The sequence below is a fragment of the Vanessa tameamea genome, chromosome 11 (assembly GCF_037043105.1).
Source record: "Vanessa tameamea isolate UH-Manoa-2023 chromosome 11, ilVanTame1 primary haplotype, whole genome shotgun sequence".
Classification (NCBI taxonomy): domain Eukaryota; kingdom Metazoa; phylum Arthropoda; class Insecta; order Lepidoptera; family Nymphalidae; genus Vanessa; species Vanessa tameamea.
In genome coordinates this window covers 7,611,122-7,629,800 of record NC_087319.1, presented here as the reverse complement: position 1 = coordinate 7,629,800, position 18,679 = coordinate 7,611,122, and the positions used below count along the sequence as shown (strand labels likewise).

The 18,679-nt window shown below is 29.3% G+C and overlaps 2 protein-coding genes across 3 annotated transcripts in view; one reads left to right on the top strand and one right to left on the bottom strand.

The window, feature by feature from the left end:
• Positions 1 to 819: 819 nt before the first annotated feature.
• Positions 820 to 7,780, bottom strand: Letm1 (Leucine zipper and EF-hand containing transmembrane protein 1). The gene is made up of 7 exons (XM_026642766.2): positions 7,621 to 7,780; positions 5,950 to 7,169; positions 5,495 to 5,765; positions 4,949 to 5,096; positions 3,613 to 3,886; positions 3,136 to 3,312; positions 820 to 2,361 (listed from the first exon to the last, which is right to left on the bottom strand). The coding sequence occupies exons 1-7, from the start codon at positions 7,664 to 7,666 to the stop codon at positions 2,206 to 2,208; spliced, it is 2,292 nt and encodes a 763-aa protein (XP_026498551.1). The 5' UTR covers positions 7,667 to 7,780; the 3' UTR covers positions 820 to 2,205.
• Positions 7,781 to 8,856: 1,076 nt separating this feature from the next.
• Positions 8,857 to 18,679, top strand: part of LOC113402505 (probable oligoribonuclease) — a 211,104-nt gene continuing 201,281 nt past the window's right edge. The window contains exons 1-3 of one of the 2 annotated variants that reach the window (XM_064216251.1): positions 8,857 to 9,014; positions 9,103 to 9,335; positions 9,621 to 10,003. In XM_064216251.1, the coding sequence (XP_064072321.1) occupies positions 8,945 to 9,014; positions 9,103 to 9,335; positions 9,621 to 9,986 (669 nt within the window). In that variant the 5' untranslated portion in view covers positions 8,857 to 8,944 and the 3' untranslated portion in view covers positions 9,987 to 10,003. Of the gene's footprint in view, positions 9,015 to 9,102; positions 9,336 to 9,620; positions 10,099 to 18,679 lie in introns of those variants that run through there. The other variant, XM_026642784.2, reaches the window with a different exon arrangement.

Genomic DNA, 18,679 nt, shown 5'->3' with positions numbered 1-18,679 from the left:
AACCAATAGTAATACTGATTTTCTGACGTCATCATGACTTTCGCGCCATATTTAGACCGCCATTATTTAAAATATTTCAATTTATAAAAAAAAATTGAATGAATAGAGTTGATGAATTAAAGAAAGGACCCAATGATATAATTCAACATTAAATACAATTGATTGAAATATTTTTTTATATAGAGATTGCTATTATACTAAATTACTAGAATGATTGAAACAAAATTAGTACTTATATGTCTGGAAAATCTAGACTGGAACACTAATTTGTTAAATTACTTGTCTTTGAATATCACACCATGGAGGTAAACTTATTCAAAGTGTTTACAGTTTATTTAACATATATATACAGTATATTTCAAATTTAGTGTCGTGGAATAGATAATATAGTAATCATAATAAGATTACTTGACAAAAATGAATTAAAATATATTTGTAAGGTATTGAAAACATCCAAGGAATGCCACTCGCAAGAGTTATATATATATAGTTATGGAATTAAATAATATTGTTTAGAATAACTATGAATATTCGTATTCGCATTCATCAGGGATTTCACGATTCTGTTAATCCGCAGTCAATTGTGATAAGTTCATAGCGGCTATGTTAAAACATCGCATAGTACCTTCTTAAACCTTTTGATACAAGTAACATCACTAAAATAATTGTATTATAACTAAAAAAAAAATTAATACTTATGTCAGAGTATGTCATGTTAATTTTTCCATCGTAACTTCCAACGTCTTGTTTAGTATGATTACCGCTTGTAATTGTATGCGTACATATATATAAAGAAGTATTAAAAATAAAACACACAAACATGTTATCTTAAGACATCTGTATTATCGTAACATTTTACAACTTGTCTGCACATCTATTCAAAACGAAATTCATTTATACATCCTTTTTACGCTTTCTCTTTATAACTATAAACCAATATAAATAGATTTTCGAGAAATGTCCAAATATTTTTGCATTATATGCAAATATTGTTTTTAATGTGAAATGAAATACATATTTCGATGTATACTAATTTAATTGTAACCTGTACAGAAAGCAACTAAATGTTATATGAAAACGATGTTACTTTATAGTGGTCTTCATGTACACTTACTTAATTTAAAAAAAAATAATTGTAATTCTTGTTTAACATAAAATTGCTTTGAAGGTTAATTTTTACGACATTTTTTTGTTTATATTTAAAAACTTAACAATAAGAAGTTGTTTCTTTCAATTAATTTATTATAATTAAGTTCATTATAAAGGTTATAAATAGAAATTGTAATTAGCTTCCGCTGATTATTTGTTATGTATTCCAAAAATACTAACCACCGTTAGTAAAATGACACTTTTGTCATAGCAAGAATTAGTCGTAGTGAAACAGTAATCAAAATAAAAAAGGGGGAAATTTTTATTGTTTGAAAACAAGTGTATGCATTATACACGAGGCAACATTTTGTTGCTAATACTTCTAAATTAAATAAAATAAACTTACTGAACATTGATCACAGAAATGCATAAATAATAACAATAAAACTCTGATATAACCAAAATAAACAGAACCATAAATACCAAAGATTAAAAATATTATACGAACAGTAACTTTGTACGGCGTGGAATCAATATATTTTTATATTATATATTAGTTATGTACAGAATGATGTGAAAATGTATTTTAAAAAATGGTTATTGTCATTAAGGTAACACATTAATAATTTTTCTACGTTCATTTACTTCGCGAGACATTAGACGCACCTATATGTCTGGTCCAGAACAAAACATAGAGAAAGATAAGAGTACTTGACTATTCTTATGATATTTCATGCAACATACATTGATGTTTTACTAATAAATATTCACCATACATATATCTCTGTGTAAAGTTCATATAGTTTAGTTCAACTTTATTGTTTATTTGAAAATATTAGCGAATCATAATAATTTTCATTTATTATTAAAAAATATTACTTAAACAATACACTTTGCATGTTGACATCATCTTACAGAATTGATAAATAATCTTACAGAAAAAAACAACACAAAACATATTTCCGAATAATAGTCAAATACCTTATTCAAGCTCTTAACTTTTGCATTCATGCAAATTTGCCGCAGCAAAATGGCATGAAAGCATAAACCCCTAAACCAACTGACATAACATATTTACAACATTACTAGAAAAAAAAAATGTTTAAGCTAGGAAAGTCAAGGTTTATTGTGGCTCTCCGGTCGTTTGGTCTTTTCCTCGTGATCGGTGACAATATCTTCACTCTTGGGCATGTTCCGTTGCTCCCCAAACTTCTCAACCGCTTTCTTCATTTCTCGTCGTTTCTGCGCTTCTCGGATCAAATCGAATAGATTCTGATAATAAGAATATTATAAGAAATATTAATCTCATATATCTAAAATAATAAACAGTCTTATATTGATTTTTTGTATATAAACAATAAAAATATATGAAATGAGCTGAAATGGCGAAATTAGTATTCAATTCGGTAAAAAGTAAGTAGTAAAGAAATTAGATTTGTGACTGATATGAAACGCGTATACCACGCCATATTCATAGTATGGTGATTGGTGAAATAATCTAAAAGTTATAATAATGTAATAGAATAATAATTAAAATTTGTTCAGAGGATAATAGATGTCATGTAAATTGATGGACAACATTATGAATTATAAACATGCATTTGAGAATTTGGATATAATCATTTACTAAGTTTGAATAACTGTATATATACAAAGAAATGGATATCTGTTTGAGATTAATAAAATTTAACACATTGGCTCGACCAATCACCATGAAATTAGACTTTCAAATTACAAATTTATATTTTCATGGAGCCGTTTTTAAACTGGCGCGTTATAGCCGATACGGCGATGTGGTTGATTCTCCTATACCATCTACTCCTATACCACTGAATCGTACACCATGAAAATAAGCATACATAATATTTGAGTTCAGAGAATATTTTCTTTTAATTGGTTTACAAATCATTGCTTCATCTGCCTAATACAATTCATCCAATATTATTTTATTTTTTTGGGTTAAAGATACATATATGCGAAATAGAAAATTCATACATTTTCCGAGATATAAGTTTGGATAACTTGAAAACAAAAAAATAAATGTACCTTTCCGTCAGATCCACTGGTTTTATCTTGTTCTTTGGCTGCGTTGGCAGCTTTGTCTAATGCCTTTTGTATCTTACTCTCAACTTCCAGGATCTCTTCCTTATCTAACAGCTCAATCAGTTCCGCCATTTGCTTCTCTGACAGATTTACGTTTTCGTTGCCTATTATTTCTAACATCTGTAACAAATTAACGATAACCATGTTATTAATGACACATCAATTATATTATGTAAAATATTATGGAGAAAATCTATTTCTGTAAAAATATGCATACCAGAATTTTATAAAATAAAAAAAATTGCATTTATTTTTTTGTGTGAATTTATTAGGACCCATTGGGGGAGATTTACAAACAAATACAAACACAATTATATTGTATATGTTTTCTCTACTAGGTGGTGGGTTATTACAAATTAGAATTAACTAAAACTTTTCATACCATAAGCCCTACCCAAATACAAATACTACGAAACTCACCTTCAAGACATCATCAATCTTCAATTGTCCATCAAAATCATCATCTAACCTTCCCAGGACATCCTGAATAAGTTTCAATTTTGCCTCATCAGGCACTTTCTGTAGACTCTTAATGGAATGCATAAGTTCGTCTATCTGGATCAAATGCTCTTTGGCTTTCTCAGGCTCAGTTTTCGTTTGCTCCAGTGTAGTCAAAAGAGCTTTCTCTTTGCTTTCCAGTTCAATTAGCACTGAATCTAATTTGCTGATCATGTTATTAACTGCTCGATATAATCTGTAAATTGATAAACAGAAATTGTGTGAATATATTACTTAGATATATTTTAAATATTTTGAGAAAATAATTATTTTATCTATAATAATAGTTAAAACCCTGAATAACAATATATAAATAAATAAGATAAAATTATAGAAATAGGTATTAAAGATTAAAAACAATACTTTATAAACAACAAGTTATCAGTTGCATAATAGGATGATAATTTGGTGCCATTTATCTAACAGCAGTTGTTCCTTCATCGATAACCTAAATTAAGTTAATGAATTGATATTATCTTTAGTAACTTTTTCATGTTATTATTGAAAAATATTAATCATTGAGAAGTTTATGAATTCAGTTGTGAATCATATAATTATCACTCCTTACAATTGTTAATATTTAAATATTTTTCTTTTGATTTTTTTTATTGTATAATAATAAATTAATATTGTCGACTAAACTATACCTGGTTAGTTTTACCGCATTTATAAATAAGTTTTTATTTGATCACAAAGAACCAAATTATTAGATTACGCCTATACTAGCAAGTCTGCTATGATTATCCACATCTAATACATATAATCTTAAAATAGTTTAGTCAATTAGTAATATTCTTGGCACCACTTCGCAGTGAATAAATTGAAGTAATAATTATTATATCTACATCTTTTAAGCTTATTTCATCATTTAATTAATATGTTACATTTTATTATTAAGTAATAAGAATATTTGTATTGAGATTGTTGAAAAAAAAAATAAACTGTATATATATTTAAATATTGGACACATTTAACATTACACCAATCATTTTGACTTTTTCTATCATTATGCACCCACATTAAATGTATGTTTATGAGACTCAAAAAATACAATTACTTCAGAAATCGAAGATCTTATATGATATAAGTGATGGGCTATTTACAAATATTTTCTAAGATTTAGATATTATTAAATAATTTCTTTCAAGTATGATATGTAGATATTTTGTCAGCAAATCTATTACCAAAAATGTTTGCCCATATTTATGGTGGCTTCTGACAGAGCAACAATAGTAAGATGAAAACTAAATAATCTAACCTCCTGGCTCCTTTAGTCAATTTGATGTCAGCTTGCTTGTTCTTCACAATTTCATTCATCTCCTTAACATCTTCACTATAATCCATTAACTCTCCCTTCAGCTCTTGAATGCTCTCTTTTTCTAGTAGAAGAGACTTTTTCTGTTCAGCTAAAACAAAATATCTATTTTAAAAAGTGAACTCAGTTAAAACTTGAAATGAAAAACATGGTATACCCATGGTAACAACTAGACCCTTACATAAATATGTTCGGGTAATGATTTAATCATTATTTCTTTAAAAAAAAATATATAAAATAACCTAATATTTGCACACATATTCATAGTAAATACATATACAACAGTTATCAATTATAATAAATAAATATGTTAAAAGAAGGTAAAGAAAAATTTGAATGTTTTGTTTTGAGATGATTAATTTGGTCATGCTAAAGCTATTTTAGAATACTCAACAATATTCCAAGAAAGTATGTAAGTCATTGTCAACCAAAATATTAATTCAAAACATTGAACTTGTGTAACAAAATGTGGCAAATTGCCAACTTTACCTAATTTCTCTAAAGCATCTTCAATCACTTCAATGTCTTTGCCAGACAGGCCTTCCTCTGGTTTAGAAAGAGGACTATCCACGACCAAAATAGGTGCTGGATCAACCATGACAGGAGTGCTCTCTTCATCAAGAATTGGTGCTTTGTCCTTAAGTTCTTCTTTTTCTCTCTTCTTAGCCTCAAGTATTTGTTTCTCTCTTTCTGCTTCCTGCATTTCTTTTTTCTCTTCCTTAATCCTTTCTTCTTCCAATTTAATGGCATCTGCTTTAGTCTGAAAACATTTTTATACAAACATAAAATTTCAAGACTTTAACTGTAAATATTTTGATATAAGGTGTATATATATATATATTTATAACTAATTTTAAAGCAGTATTTTCTAAATCATAATAATTTGAATACAATATTATTTCAAGAATGTTTTGATTAAACACATGATTAAAATGGAAAATTACCTTGAAGTCAAGTTTGCCTTCTTTCTCACCAATTGCAGCCTTTGTTTGTGTTACAACCTGTTCTGGCAATGCTGAAATTGTTGCCTTTAATTTATATGTTGTAGGCACATGTTCAGGTACCATCAAGGCTCTTGATAATAGGAGCAATGATGGTGGAACTTTTTCATTTAATGACAAGTCCAGCCAATTTCTTAACTCTTTTCTTAATCGCTCTTCAGATACACCATAAGCCCTCATACCTCTACTTCTACAAGCTTGTTGCAACTCACTGAAGTTTAAACTGTCCACACCTTCCTTAGCAATCATTTTATCATCTGCAGCTAATGATCTCAACTTCATTTTCAAATTAAACCGCAATATGGCACCTGTTCCGATTGTTGATACATTCAACACTTTACATAATGCAACCAAATGGGGTCTTTGAAGAGAATCTAATGTAATTTCATCTTCAAAGAGCTTTGAGAATTTCATTATTTCTTCACTTGTAGCAACATCTCCTGAAGTTCTGATTTTAGTAAAGAAAGTAGAAAACTCTTTAGCTAACTCTGAATGCCTATTACCTGCCTGTGGAGCCATTTGATCTAGTGTTTCTTGAAAGAATTTAGCCATTTCTAATTTGACTTTTAGGTGCTGTTTTAATTTTGCTTCGGTTTGACTTCGGCTCTCAAATGTTGATGGCAACATATTAGGGAATAATTTTATGAAAATTGGTAATGCAAATTCCAAAAATGGTACCACTATAAATACAATAAAGGGCACCATTCTGAACAAGTCACCAATAGTTGTTACCAACAATCTATGCTCTCTGCGAGTTAAAGAATGGCCCTGTAATATTCTGAACAACAATGTTGTTGATATTCTCACTTCAATAAAGAGCAGCCTGAAACCATGATAATAGTGTCTCAATTCATCCATAATCCTTTGTTTTAGGCTCTTCTTTTTTTCCTCCTTCTTTGGTAATTTTTCTTTTTCTTCAATTTCCTTTTTTATAGTTTCAACAGTTGCTTCAACTTTAGAAGATGGTTTCAGGGGTTCCTTCTCATAATAACATTTACTTGTTGCTATTGTTCTTACATAAACAGGGTAGAATACTTTTCTATTGAACGGTTTCTGACTTATATCATGCTGCAATCCAATGGGTTGAGTTGTGTAATAGGATAATGACCTTGAAAGAGTTATGTATGGAAAATTTTGGAACTGCCTAGTCTCCCAGAGTAGTGCTGAAATCAAATAATATTTATATTTATAAACTGCTATTTAAACAAGTGTAAATGTAAAACGAACTGTCAAATTTGTTTTTTTTTTTGTTCTTAAAATCTGGGGTAAGTATATTTTGTAAATGTTACAAATAAAAATCGTTAGTAAATAATTAAAGCATTTGGTACTTAATTTTAAATATAAACAATGTTAAATAACCATGTGATTTCTCGAGTAAAATATAAATGTATGTATTATGGATACTGATAAACATTCTGAAAACGGCAACAAATAAATAACCACAACCACTTTATAAGATATTTTCTATATTATGAGAGTTTACTTAAATTAAAATATTTAAAATATACTTTATATATTGATGAAGTCATAACATAATCAATCAAATGATACTAAAGGTTATAGCGATATAAAATACGTTTATTTTATAAGATGAATAAAGATTCTTATACTTACTGGATTTTTTTAAACACCGACAACGATTTAACACTATTCTATTCATTTTGCCTATTAAATTGGACTTACTTCAGGAAAATTATGAAACTTAAAAACAAATTCAACCTTTAGGCACCATGACAATCTAGAAGAATAGCAATATTTTATATAATCTGTAGCAACTGTGACAATTTATGTTATATATTTTTTTTTAATTTATAGGTACATATAAAATTTTAAAATACATGTTTTTTAGTTTAATTATTCTTATCATTGCCACATATAATTATATATTTGAAAATGAAAGTTTCAAATATGTAATGTTGCTATTACTACGAAATAATGTCCAACTACAAAAAAAACTAAAGTGATTTTTCAACAAGATCGTGAATTTTCATACATAAAAATTATTAATAATTTATTACATGTATAATATAATTGATAAAAGAGCTATTACTGGGATTTTGTTGGTTCATCTCTGTTGAAACTTAGTAGTTTTAGTTAGCTTTGAATTTATATTGTTAAAGGAATATTTTCGGTCAAATATTTTTCATTTTAAAATTAATAAACTACCATAACCACTAGATGTGTATTGTGTTGTATGCCAATAATTATTATTCCTTTTTTTCTTAACAGGTACTATATTGATATACCTTAAAATGTAATATTTGTGCCTTTTCCAATATTAACAACACACTCCTTTTGTCCAAAGAACCACAGAGTAGAAACTAATAAATGAGGATCGTTCCGGTGATTGTTTCCGCTTTATAATAGTGATGCAGATATTTTTAATATCGATAAAAATACGAAATCCAGACAGGGATGACTGCTTTATACAATCATGATATTGACTTCATCATTAATTCTTTATGAATGTGCCGTATTTGAACTTTGAGAGCATGTGAACTTATTTATTTTGTAAAAAACGATTACGATACAAGATTTGAGCTTGTTTTACTGTCAAGAAATAGGAATGATATTAATGATATACAGAAATTATAGAAAGAATCATTTAGTAAAATCATAAAAATTGCTGTTTGACTTTCCTCTCGTTGTATAGGCAATTTACGAACGTAGCTTTTATTGCAAACTAATATTTTCGCTTGAATACTGTCGATAACTCGATAATATTCTATGATCGATCGATATATCGTTGTGTGCTCTAACTCTAACTCACATTCTTATGTCATTAAACACAACAGACTTGAGACTATACGTACACGTGTATAACTCAAATTCACAGTAAGTGTTTGCTACACGTTGAAAATAGGCAGAAATAAGCGATATCAGACTCTTTGTATTAGACCAACAAATTTTTTATCCAGAAATTCTCAATGTTAATGAAATGATTTTTCTTCGTAATTTTTTGACTTTTTACACAAGAGGTTGTTTAAGCACTTTACCAAAACATTTTTGTAAGTGTGAAGTTGAAATTCATATTAACTAATTAAAGAATCATTTGCAGATTAGTTAAAGCGATTAAATAATTTTAACGTTTTACAGTATATCGAGAAACAAAAATGAATTTACATTCAAATAGTGCGACAAAAAGGATTGTTTGGGTTGATTTAGAAATGACAGGGTTAGATGTTGAAAAAGATCATATCTTAGAAATTGCCTGTTTAGTAACCGACTGTAATTTAAATTTGATCGCAGAAGGACCAAATATAATAATTCATCAACCTGATGAAATACTCAGTAATATGAACGCGTGGTGCATTGCTCAACACGGCGAGGTATAAAAAAAGTTTATATAATTTATACAATTTGAGTTATTTTAGTATCACCTTTCATTAAATATGTATTTGGTAAGATTACCAATAGATTAATTTAAGTGTTAAATTGTCCAACAGCATATATTATTCAAATCAATTGCTTTAGAAAATTTTCTTTATGATACAATTAAATATAATTGGTGTATTGATATTTTTGTATGTGCCACTAATAAAATCATCAATCAGCTTGCAAAAAAAATTAAATAAGAGTTATATATAATCATATTTTTATATTGTCTTTTTCAGAGTGGATTGACAAAGGCTAGTCGGGAATCAAATTTTTCTGTTCTGGAAGCAGAAAATCAAATATTGAACTTTGTTAAGTCACATGTTCCTGAAAAAAAGTGCCCATTAGGTGGTAATAGTGTCTACATGGATAGAATATTTATAAGTAAATATATGCCTAATCTTAATGATTATTTACATTATAGAATTATTGATGTTAGCTCTATAAAAGAATTAGCTAAGAGATGGTATCAAAAAGAATATTCGAGGATACCCCAGAAGAAGTTTCAGCATAGATGCTTAAATGATATTAAGGAAAGTATAGAAGAGTTAAATTATTATAGGGTAAATATATTTAAACAAAATGAAACTATGCAGATTGAATAATGTAAACTAAACCAGTAGTAGTATAAAATAAACTATTATAAAACTATTATAAATTACCTGTGCTTGAATTAGTATTATTTCAGTAGAATTACTTAAATTATAATGAAGGTAGACATTAGTTAGGTAGCTTATTCAGTTATAAATGAAACAATTTGATGGAAAATCTATTTGTTAAGCAAAAAGCCTGATCCCCCTCCCCCCAAAACATAATGGTTGTGCAGAATTTGGTTTCATTACCCCAGGAGGGTACTATCAGCAACTGCGGTGGAGAATCCCTCTCTGGGCATCCATGCTCAGGACGTACACCACCTGAGCAGGGATGCCCAGGCTGCCCTCCGAATTCTGGGGGGGGGGGGGGGGGGCAATTTTGCGCTCGCCACTGTTCGGAGCAAGCGGAGCAGGCATCATAAGGCAACCCCTACCACCCACACTGGACTTCTGGCTTTGCGTAGAGATGTTGGATCGCTCTGCATCTTCTACAGAATTTATCACAGGGAATGTTCCCATGAATTGTTCGGATTGATCCCGGCTGCTGAATTTCACCTTCGGACATCTCGCCAAAATTCAAAATATCACCCACACCACCTAGATGTCCGAAAATCCACAACAGCCCGATTTTTAAGACATTTTCTGCCTCGCACAACCACTCTTTGGAACCAGCTTTCGCCGGCGGTTTTTCCGAACCGATACGACTTGGGAACCTTCAAGAAAAGAGCGTACTCTTTCCTGAAAGGCCGGCAAAGCACCTGCATGCCCCCCGGTGTTGCAGATGTCCATCGGCGGTGGTAGTCACTTTCCATCAGGTGAGCCTAACTAACATAAAAAAAAAACTTACATACAATAAAGTACATATTAAATTGTCTCTTGCCTTCATTGTTTCCTCCTTACTTTTTCGATCAGTAAATTAGAATCATTATTCAGTGGGGAAATTAGCATTCCTACTACCATTCCATACATTGTTTTGTACAGTAGTTATTTTAATGTTGGTTTGTTTTCATGTTCTTTTTCTGAATGTACATAAATACTTAAGACATAAATAAATAATAGATAATCAAAGTATATAAAATTAGGGTCTTTTTTTTTAAAAAAAAGTGTATTTGCAAGTGTGCCAAACAAAAAAAAATGAAAAACAAACACAGGCGCTTTAGACCTTAAACAGATTCACGTTAAAGATATCTACATTTCATACATATATGATACATTACTGTAATGTTTATTATAATTGTCACATGCTCATATCAAAAAGCGATTTTGGGCATAGTTCGTTAATATAGTATACACATGTTTTATTTATTTTCTTGAAATACGAGTAGTTATATTGTCACTATACAACTAATTTTAGGAGTTAATAAAAAAAAAAATAGGATGTTGGAAGAAATCAAAATTTATTAGAATGACGTCTTTAAAGATTGATTTACCACACGATCAAAGGATTTTATTAATGGAGATCACTGAATTTATGCAGGTCAATGAATATTAAAGTGTAGAACGATAGATTACTTTCGCGTAAAGGAACATTCGCGAACAATACGCAATGAACAAAACGTACGTGTTTCTTTGTAATTTAAAATTGACTTAGATACAATTAATTAAATATTTTAGAGATGTAATATGTACTTTATGGTTTGAAATGGTTTTATCGCTTGCAAATATTTGATAAAATAACCAGTTTAAGAGGACTACAAGAGCTAAGTGCCCTTGAGAATCGCACGCACACACTTACAAAATCGACAAAAACGGCAAGCCCGTGAACTAAGGGTTAAGCGAGGTAACGAGGTTACGCCCAAATATTCTAATAGATGGCGCCAAACCGAGCAAAGTAAGATCAATCATAAATCTCATAAAAAATAGATAGGACAACAGTATTATTTTTATTTCTTTCGGTGTTAGTTAACAAATGATTATAAAAAAAAACTGATTCAATTAAACTTACAATATTTTTATTTATATTTTGTATACAATAAAATAGACAGTTTTAACCTTTTTTTCTTTTATTTATATTATTACACCACAATTAGTTCTTAAATATTAAAACATACTAATTTTTAACATTTTATAAAAGTTTGATAATCTATTTATATAATAGTGTAACCGTGGGGTAACATATAGCGTAGTGTTTGTTTGTTTTATTAATATCGGTTCACAAAGAAAAAAATATATATTCAATTTAAAAAAAAAATCTAAATATTTACTAGAAAAAAATGTCGTGAAGTCGATTTGGTTGAATTATTGGTTAACTAGGTTAATCATACTAGGTTTAATCATAAATCTCATAAAAATAGATAGGATATTAGAATTATTTGTATTGCTTTTGACTGTTATTCGAAAATGATTAAAAAATAAAACTGATTTAATTAAACTTAAAATAAATATTTATATATAAATATTTATACAAATATTTGGTACTACAAAAAAAAAACATTTAGTGTTAATTTTATTATTAAAATATTTAATTTAATTTCACTTGTATGTATGTATGTATGTACATATGTCCTTGAATCTTGCAATCAATATTACACCCACTTCCACTGAAGCTATGGAGAAAGTTGGCACATATATTTAGTCTCGATGGCAATGCACGATTCATGAATTGCTGCCATATTCAATCCAATATGGCCGACGTTACAAAAATATTAAAATTTTTGAATTACGTACAAATGACACTTCTAAATATTCTAGTTCTATGGTTCACAACAATTACATTTTTTTTTGTTGCGACTTTACTTTTTTTTTTATTATTAAAATTAGTTCATACATAACTTTAATTCCTAGTATAAACAAAATCGATAAAATTAAACTCTTACGCAATATAAATAGCTTCCGTGTTATTGTTTTCGACTTTCTTTATTCTGTAAAAAATAAATATATGTTAGTAATTATATTTTTATTAATTATAAAAGTATGTATTTAAAAAATATGTATCTAAATATGCCCCATAGTACTTTTATTGAAAAATATCACATTGCTTCGAGTTCATGGGGATCGAATGTAGTCACTCTCAATTGATGTTTTCCTTACTTTGACCAAATACTCTTTTTTGAAGAACAGCTCGAAAAATCTGATTCTATGCGAACTGATTGCACATTTTTTCTAATAGATGTTTTCAATATTCATAATTTATAAAAAAAAATATGTTTACTAATAAAATACTCTTACCTTTTAATATCGTTCATATGTATGTTCGGCGCTTAATTTATATAAATGTTTTTTAGTTTTCCTCACGCGTTTCACTTTATTTCCCATATTTACACAATTAAAATGTATAACAAATAATATAATAAAAAATAAATGCCTAATTACTACTACACTATTTTAACTTAATATATTTATTTACAAGAAAGAATAATATTTATAACATGAAACATTGAATTTGCAATTAGAATTACAAAAAATATCTCGTATACGTAATGATGCGGCGAAAAGATCGACACGTCTATATAACATCAGGCCTCGGCCGCCAATGTCTGTTGTACACGGCGTTTACGCACACATGCGTACGCATTTTGTTCGAAAATAAGAATATCTGATTTTAAAAAAATCTATTGATTTTACTAAAAAATTAACACAGAGGTATAGTAGTATATTGCTTGTAGAATAATCTGACAAAAGACCAGAATTATTGAATGCATATAATTATAGTTATTATTTGTTAAAAGATTATTTTAGAGGTAACTTTGTGATTTTTTTCTATCGTACCAAATTAATTACATCATGTTTTCAAAATAACAAATAACTAGCATGTATCCTGAAGATTAATATTTTTTTTTTTCATTTGGTTACTGCATTGGATCATATACTTTCTTGCATTATAAAACTTGCATTTAGCTCATGTCCCCTTAAAAAAAAGTATCAAAATCTATTTTTTTCTTCTGATTTATAAAAACGAATAAACACTGGTTATTTGTCAATATTAAAACAATAATTATCGATCCAAATTTAAAAGTGCGAGACGAAAAAATATATTCAATTTTTTTTTTCCACAAAAATGCCTTAAAAACAAAAAAAATCGATATGAAACTTGTCCAGCAGATTATTTTAAAAACATAACCGTGTTATCAGCTCTCCAAAAATGTATAACAACTAGGAACTTATTTCAAAACAACCGAAATAAAATGACTACAAAGGACGGTGGTGGAAATTCGTATTCGAACATGAACGAATTCGGACTAAAGTTCGCTCTTTAATATTCACATATTCAGTAAATAAAACTAAAATACAAATTTAAAATAAAACTTAGAACTCAACTACCGAATTATTTATTTAATTAATTAGTCAAATTATTCCGCATTATATTTGATGCGTTTTTTTTATTCTTATTTTGGAGTCTTCCGCGGATGATACAGGCGAGACGGCGTAAACTAGGGATTTCATGTGATCCCAGACAAAGAACTCAACCAGCCTTTAGTCCGAACTCCTACCAGGCCATGGAATATGTCTACTCTACTCTAATTAGGAAAATCTGCCTTGCTGGTATATGATATTTTGTCTGGTAACCTTCTTCTGTCTGTAAATAAGTCTTTGAGAAGGATAGGATTTTTGTGCACTCACTTCAATGCTCATTTTGGTAATTAGTAATCCCATTTTGATCGATTTTGAATTCAAATTTTCAAACAAGACGCGACTCCTAAATGAATGCTTAATGCGGTAGGTATGAATCTACAAAAAACAACTCTCCTTTCAATAACCTCTTCGTGAATAATTTGCGCAGGAGTATAATGGTAAATGGTAGTGATGGAATCCTGCATTATGCATTGTAGACCAAGCTGTGTGTGCTGTGCTCTGTGACAGAGAGTCGTGCGGCGAAGGTGTTGTCAAAATGGTTCAAGTGATTCATCGATAAATTCTTATCCTCTCAGTAATTAACAATATGGACTGCGAGTCTTTCGACATTAATTTGTCGTCTCTGAACACTACCAGTTTCCCGGATTCGCTTATTATAACGAATATTATTCCTTAATATCGTATAAGTTGATAAATTTCTGAACTTTATGTTTACATTGTCCTAAGTAAAGACTATATCAATTTCTGTTCCTAAAAGTAGTCTAAATAATCCTATTTCGTATCTTTACCACTACCATGTGATGGTACCGTCGGAAAAGAGTATGTGATAATGAGTATACTTAATCTATTCATCGGGGGTACTTATGAACTGATACGTTAGATCCTCGTTTTTCAGGTGATAATATACCACATACTCTACTTCCTAGCTAATATTTATAATAATAACTTTCAGGAGAAACTTTCGACAGAGAGAATTACTGATTATTTACCGTTAAGTGTACTGGTGAGGATACTTTCTTCGTGAGTTTCCTTTACGTGACTTGTAGCTACTACGGTTTCGACATTTTTTGTAATAAAGTCTCAGTGATGATCCAAATTTCATAGATCCCCAAAATAGGTTATTATACTAGGCAACACGCAAATATAAAAGTATTTTTCTTTGGACACGGGCATACTGTTATGTGTGCAAATGACAAGTAAATACAACGAGGAGTCCAATCTGAGATACAATTCATTACATTCGTCACATATATTATTTTAAAATATATTTTTAAGTTAAAAAATGTCACATTTAATTTTATAATACATATAGATTAAACCTTTTCTTCTTTATAGTCATTATACTGAACTGAAGGCTCCTTTGTCTATATTTTTGTTAGCACCTAGAGATCGCAACCTGAAAACAAAAGATTTGCAGCTTAAGGAATAATTCATCACTTATTGTTCTTCGCGCTCCGAAATATGTATACATAGCGACGTCAGGAAACTAATTAAAATCGAGGTCAAAAATTTAAATATCTAGCTTTCATTACGTGAGAACATTTGGAACTTAGGAAGGAAACTATATAAATTATATATATTCCTTATATGAGTCACCCAACATAGATTCATACCATGTGTAAGACATCGGATGAAACTCAATGATAGAAGGGGTTTGTTGCTTATTTAAATTGCAAAATTCTACTAGTGATTTGGTATTAAATCATATAAAATGCCTCGTTTGTCTATTGATTTTTGAACTTGCAATCTTATGAGCTGGATACCTGGTATCACACACTTGTCTTATTTTATCTTTATTGTGATTTTCTGTTGAGAAATTATCTGTAGTGGCCTGGATTTTGAAAGTTGCTTGTGATTACACACCCATACCTCGGAAAACACATTTGGGTCTGCGCCCGATTTATTCCGGTCGTGTCGGATTTGACGCACCATTGAGTTACGAAATAGGCGCATTTGGTCAGTTCCTTTTGAGAATGACCAACTGAAATTGTTCTCGCTGATTTGATCATCACTTATGAATTATTTGGTGTAGAAAATGCATTAAAAATACACAATAAATGAGATGACAGTTAAGAAATAAAGGCAGTCACAGACGGCCAAATATATTAATATTAAAGCAACATATACAATAAGAACACCTTGCTACAATATAGATATAATTTGATTTTTTACAACCAGTTTGGTTGGCCTAAATCTCTTGCAGGTAACTAAGATACTGTGTTATGATTGTAGTCCAGAATGAAAAAATGGACCTTTGATCTCTCATGCAATTTTGGAGTCTATTCATTTAGATACACTCTTTCATCACATAATTTTAATGTGTCACACTTGTTAGGAATATATCTTATTATTAAATCTCATTGTTTTTGATTAGATAAACTTATGTGTATACTATATAAAACTAGTATAGTTTTTCAATACACATCAATGTTTGTAACTTTCTATACGTACAATTGGTTAAGGTCAGTTTGCAAATCAAAGTACAATACAGATTATCTATCTATGTATAGTTAGGAAAAGAAATTATAACGTCAGTTTGTTCCAGAGAGTGCGGCAAAAGTTTCTTCACTTGTAATAACTTTGTAAGTTTTTATAATCGTTTTGAGGTTGAATAGTTTATAGCACATACAAAGGACACATGTATATGCAAATAATTGTACATGTTTACATCTAAAAACACTAATATGTTTGGTTTGTAGTATAAAGTTGTTGGTACATATATAATTATATGTACAATTATGTAAATAATATATAATAATTATTGTTTCGGGTGTACATTTTTGCATCAAACAAACCAGCCTACCGCCAAATTATAGCAGAAATTTGATGGTAACCCTATTTTTAATAAATTAATAGGTAGTAAAAAACTTTCATAAAACAAATTTAACTTCATTTTTACACGGAGGTAGGGCTTTGTGCAAGCCCATCTGGGTAAGTACCACCCACACATCAGATATTCTGCCGCCAAGCAGCAATACTTGCTATTGTTGTGTTCCGGTTTAAAGGGTAAGGAAGCCAGTGTAACTACAGGCACAAGGGACATAACATCTTAGTTCCTAAGGTTGGTGACGCATTGGCGAATATCTGGGCGGTGGTGACCACTTAATCAGGTGGCCCATTTGCTGGTACCTATAAAATTAAAAATAAGGCTATTATATGTATACAAAATTTCTATCAATACTGTTGACCATTGTAGATTTCCTCTTTTTGTTGCTAATCCTGGGTGCATTATGTCATACTCACAATAAAAATACACTGTCGTCAGGAATTATCTACATTTGAAATTTAAACGAGCAGCTATGCGAGTTTCTTACCGTTTCTTCTCGCTGGAGGATGCTTTCCGAAACGATGGTAGTTTTTTAATATCGACGATTCAAAAACGCTTCGTTGTGAAGTTTACTTGAATAAATTTGATTTGATTTGATTTGAAACTCTGTTAGGTAATAGGAAGTAGACCTAAACAAACATGGATTGCAAGTTATATAATAACTTGTAAATATATTATTCTGCGGTAACTATATAGGTACTGATATGTCTAAAAATCTTCAATTGCCCAATATCAATGTCTCCAGTCTGTGTATTGATTGATACGAACGCAATTGGAAACTCATGACTATAATACAGAAGAGAGCGAACTAGCCAATTACTTAGTTGAACTATAGTTCAAATCCATACAGTCTGAATCATTAAATTTGTAATTAATGTCTTGTTCGGCTGTAGCGGGAAACTTAGTGAAGATTGAGCTTTCGTGTATCGGAAGAGTTTCTGGGCATTGATAACCTGCGTAGTAGAGTAGCATATTCGATTTAACTTCGAACACTTGCATAAGATTCTAGAATGTTATTAGTAAATTTGTAAAATAATATGTAAACCTGGATACTAACTTATAAAATAAACGAGTGAAATAAAACAATTTTTTTACTAATTTTATTCATAAAACAATTTCATTATTTAAAAATCTTCCGATAGTTGTCAAGACCAGCTTTAACATTCTATTTTTTGTTTCAAATCATAATATATTTATAACATAATTAAGATAAGACTTTTTAAAATAAAAATGACTATTTTTATTATTTTAAGTTTTACCGCCGCTCAAATACTATTAAATAAAATTTAAATATTTATAATAAACAATATAATATATAATTCATCTATTCGTTAACGATAACAGGAAATATCTGATTTCAGAATCATTTTTACATAACCTTAGAATAAACAGCATAACTTTACAATAAGCAAATAAAGTATTAGTTTTTATAAACCGTTCTAAATTACATTAATACTTAATTTACCTTCAAACATGAAAGAACACACTTAGCAGTTGAAATCTTCTTTAAATATATATATAATTTTATCAGATTTTGAAAGACATTTTAGAATATCCTACTAACTATATAATTATTGATTTTTAT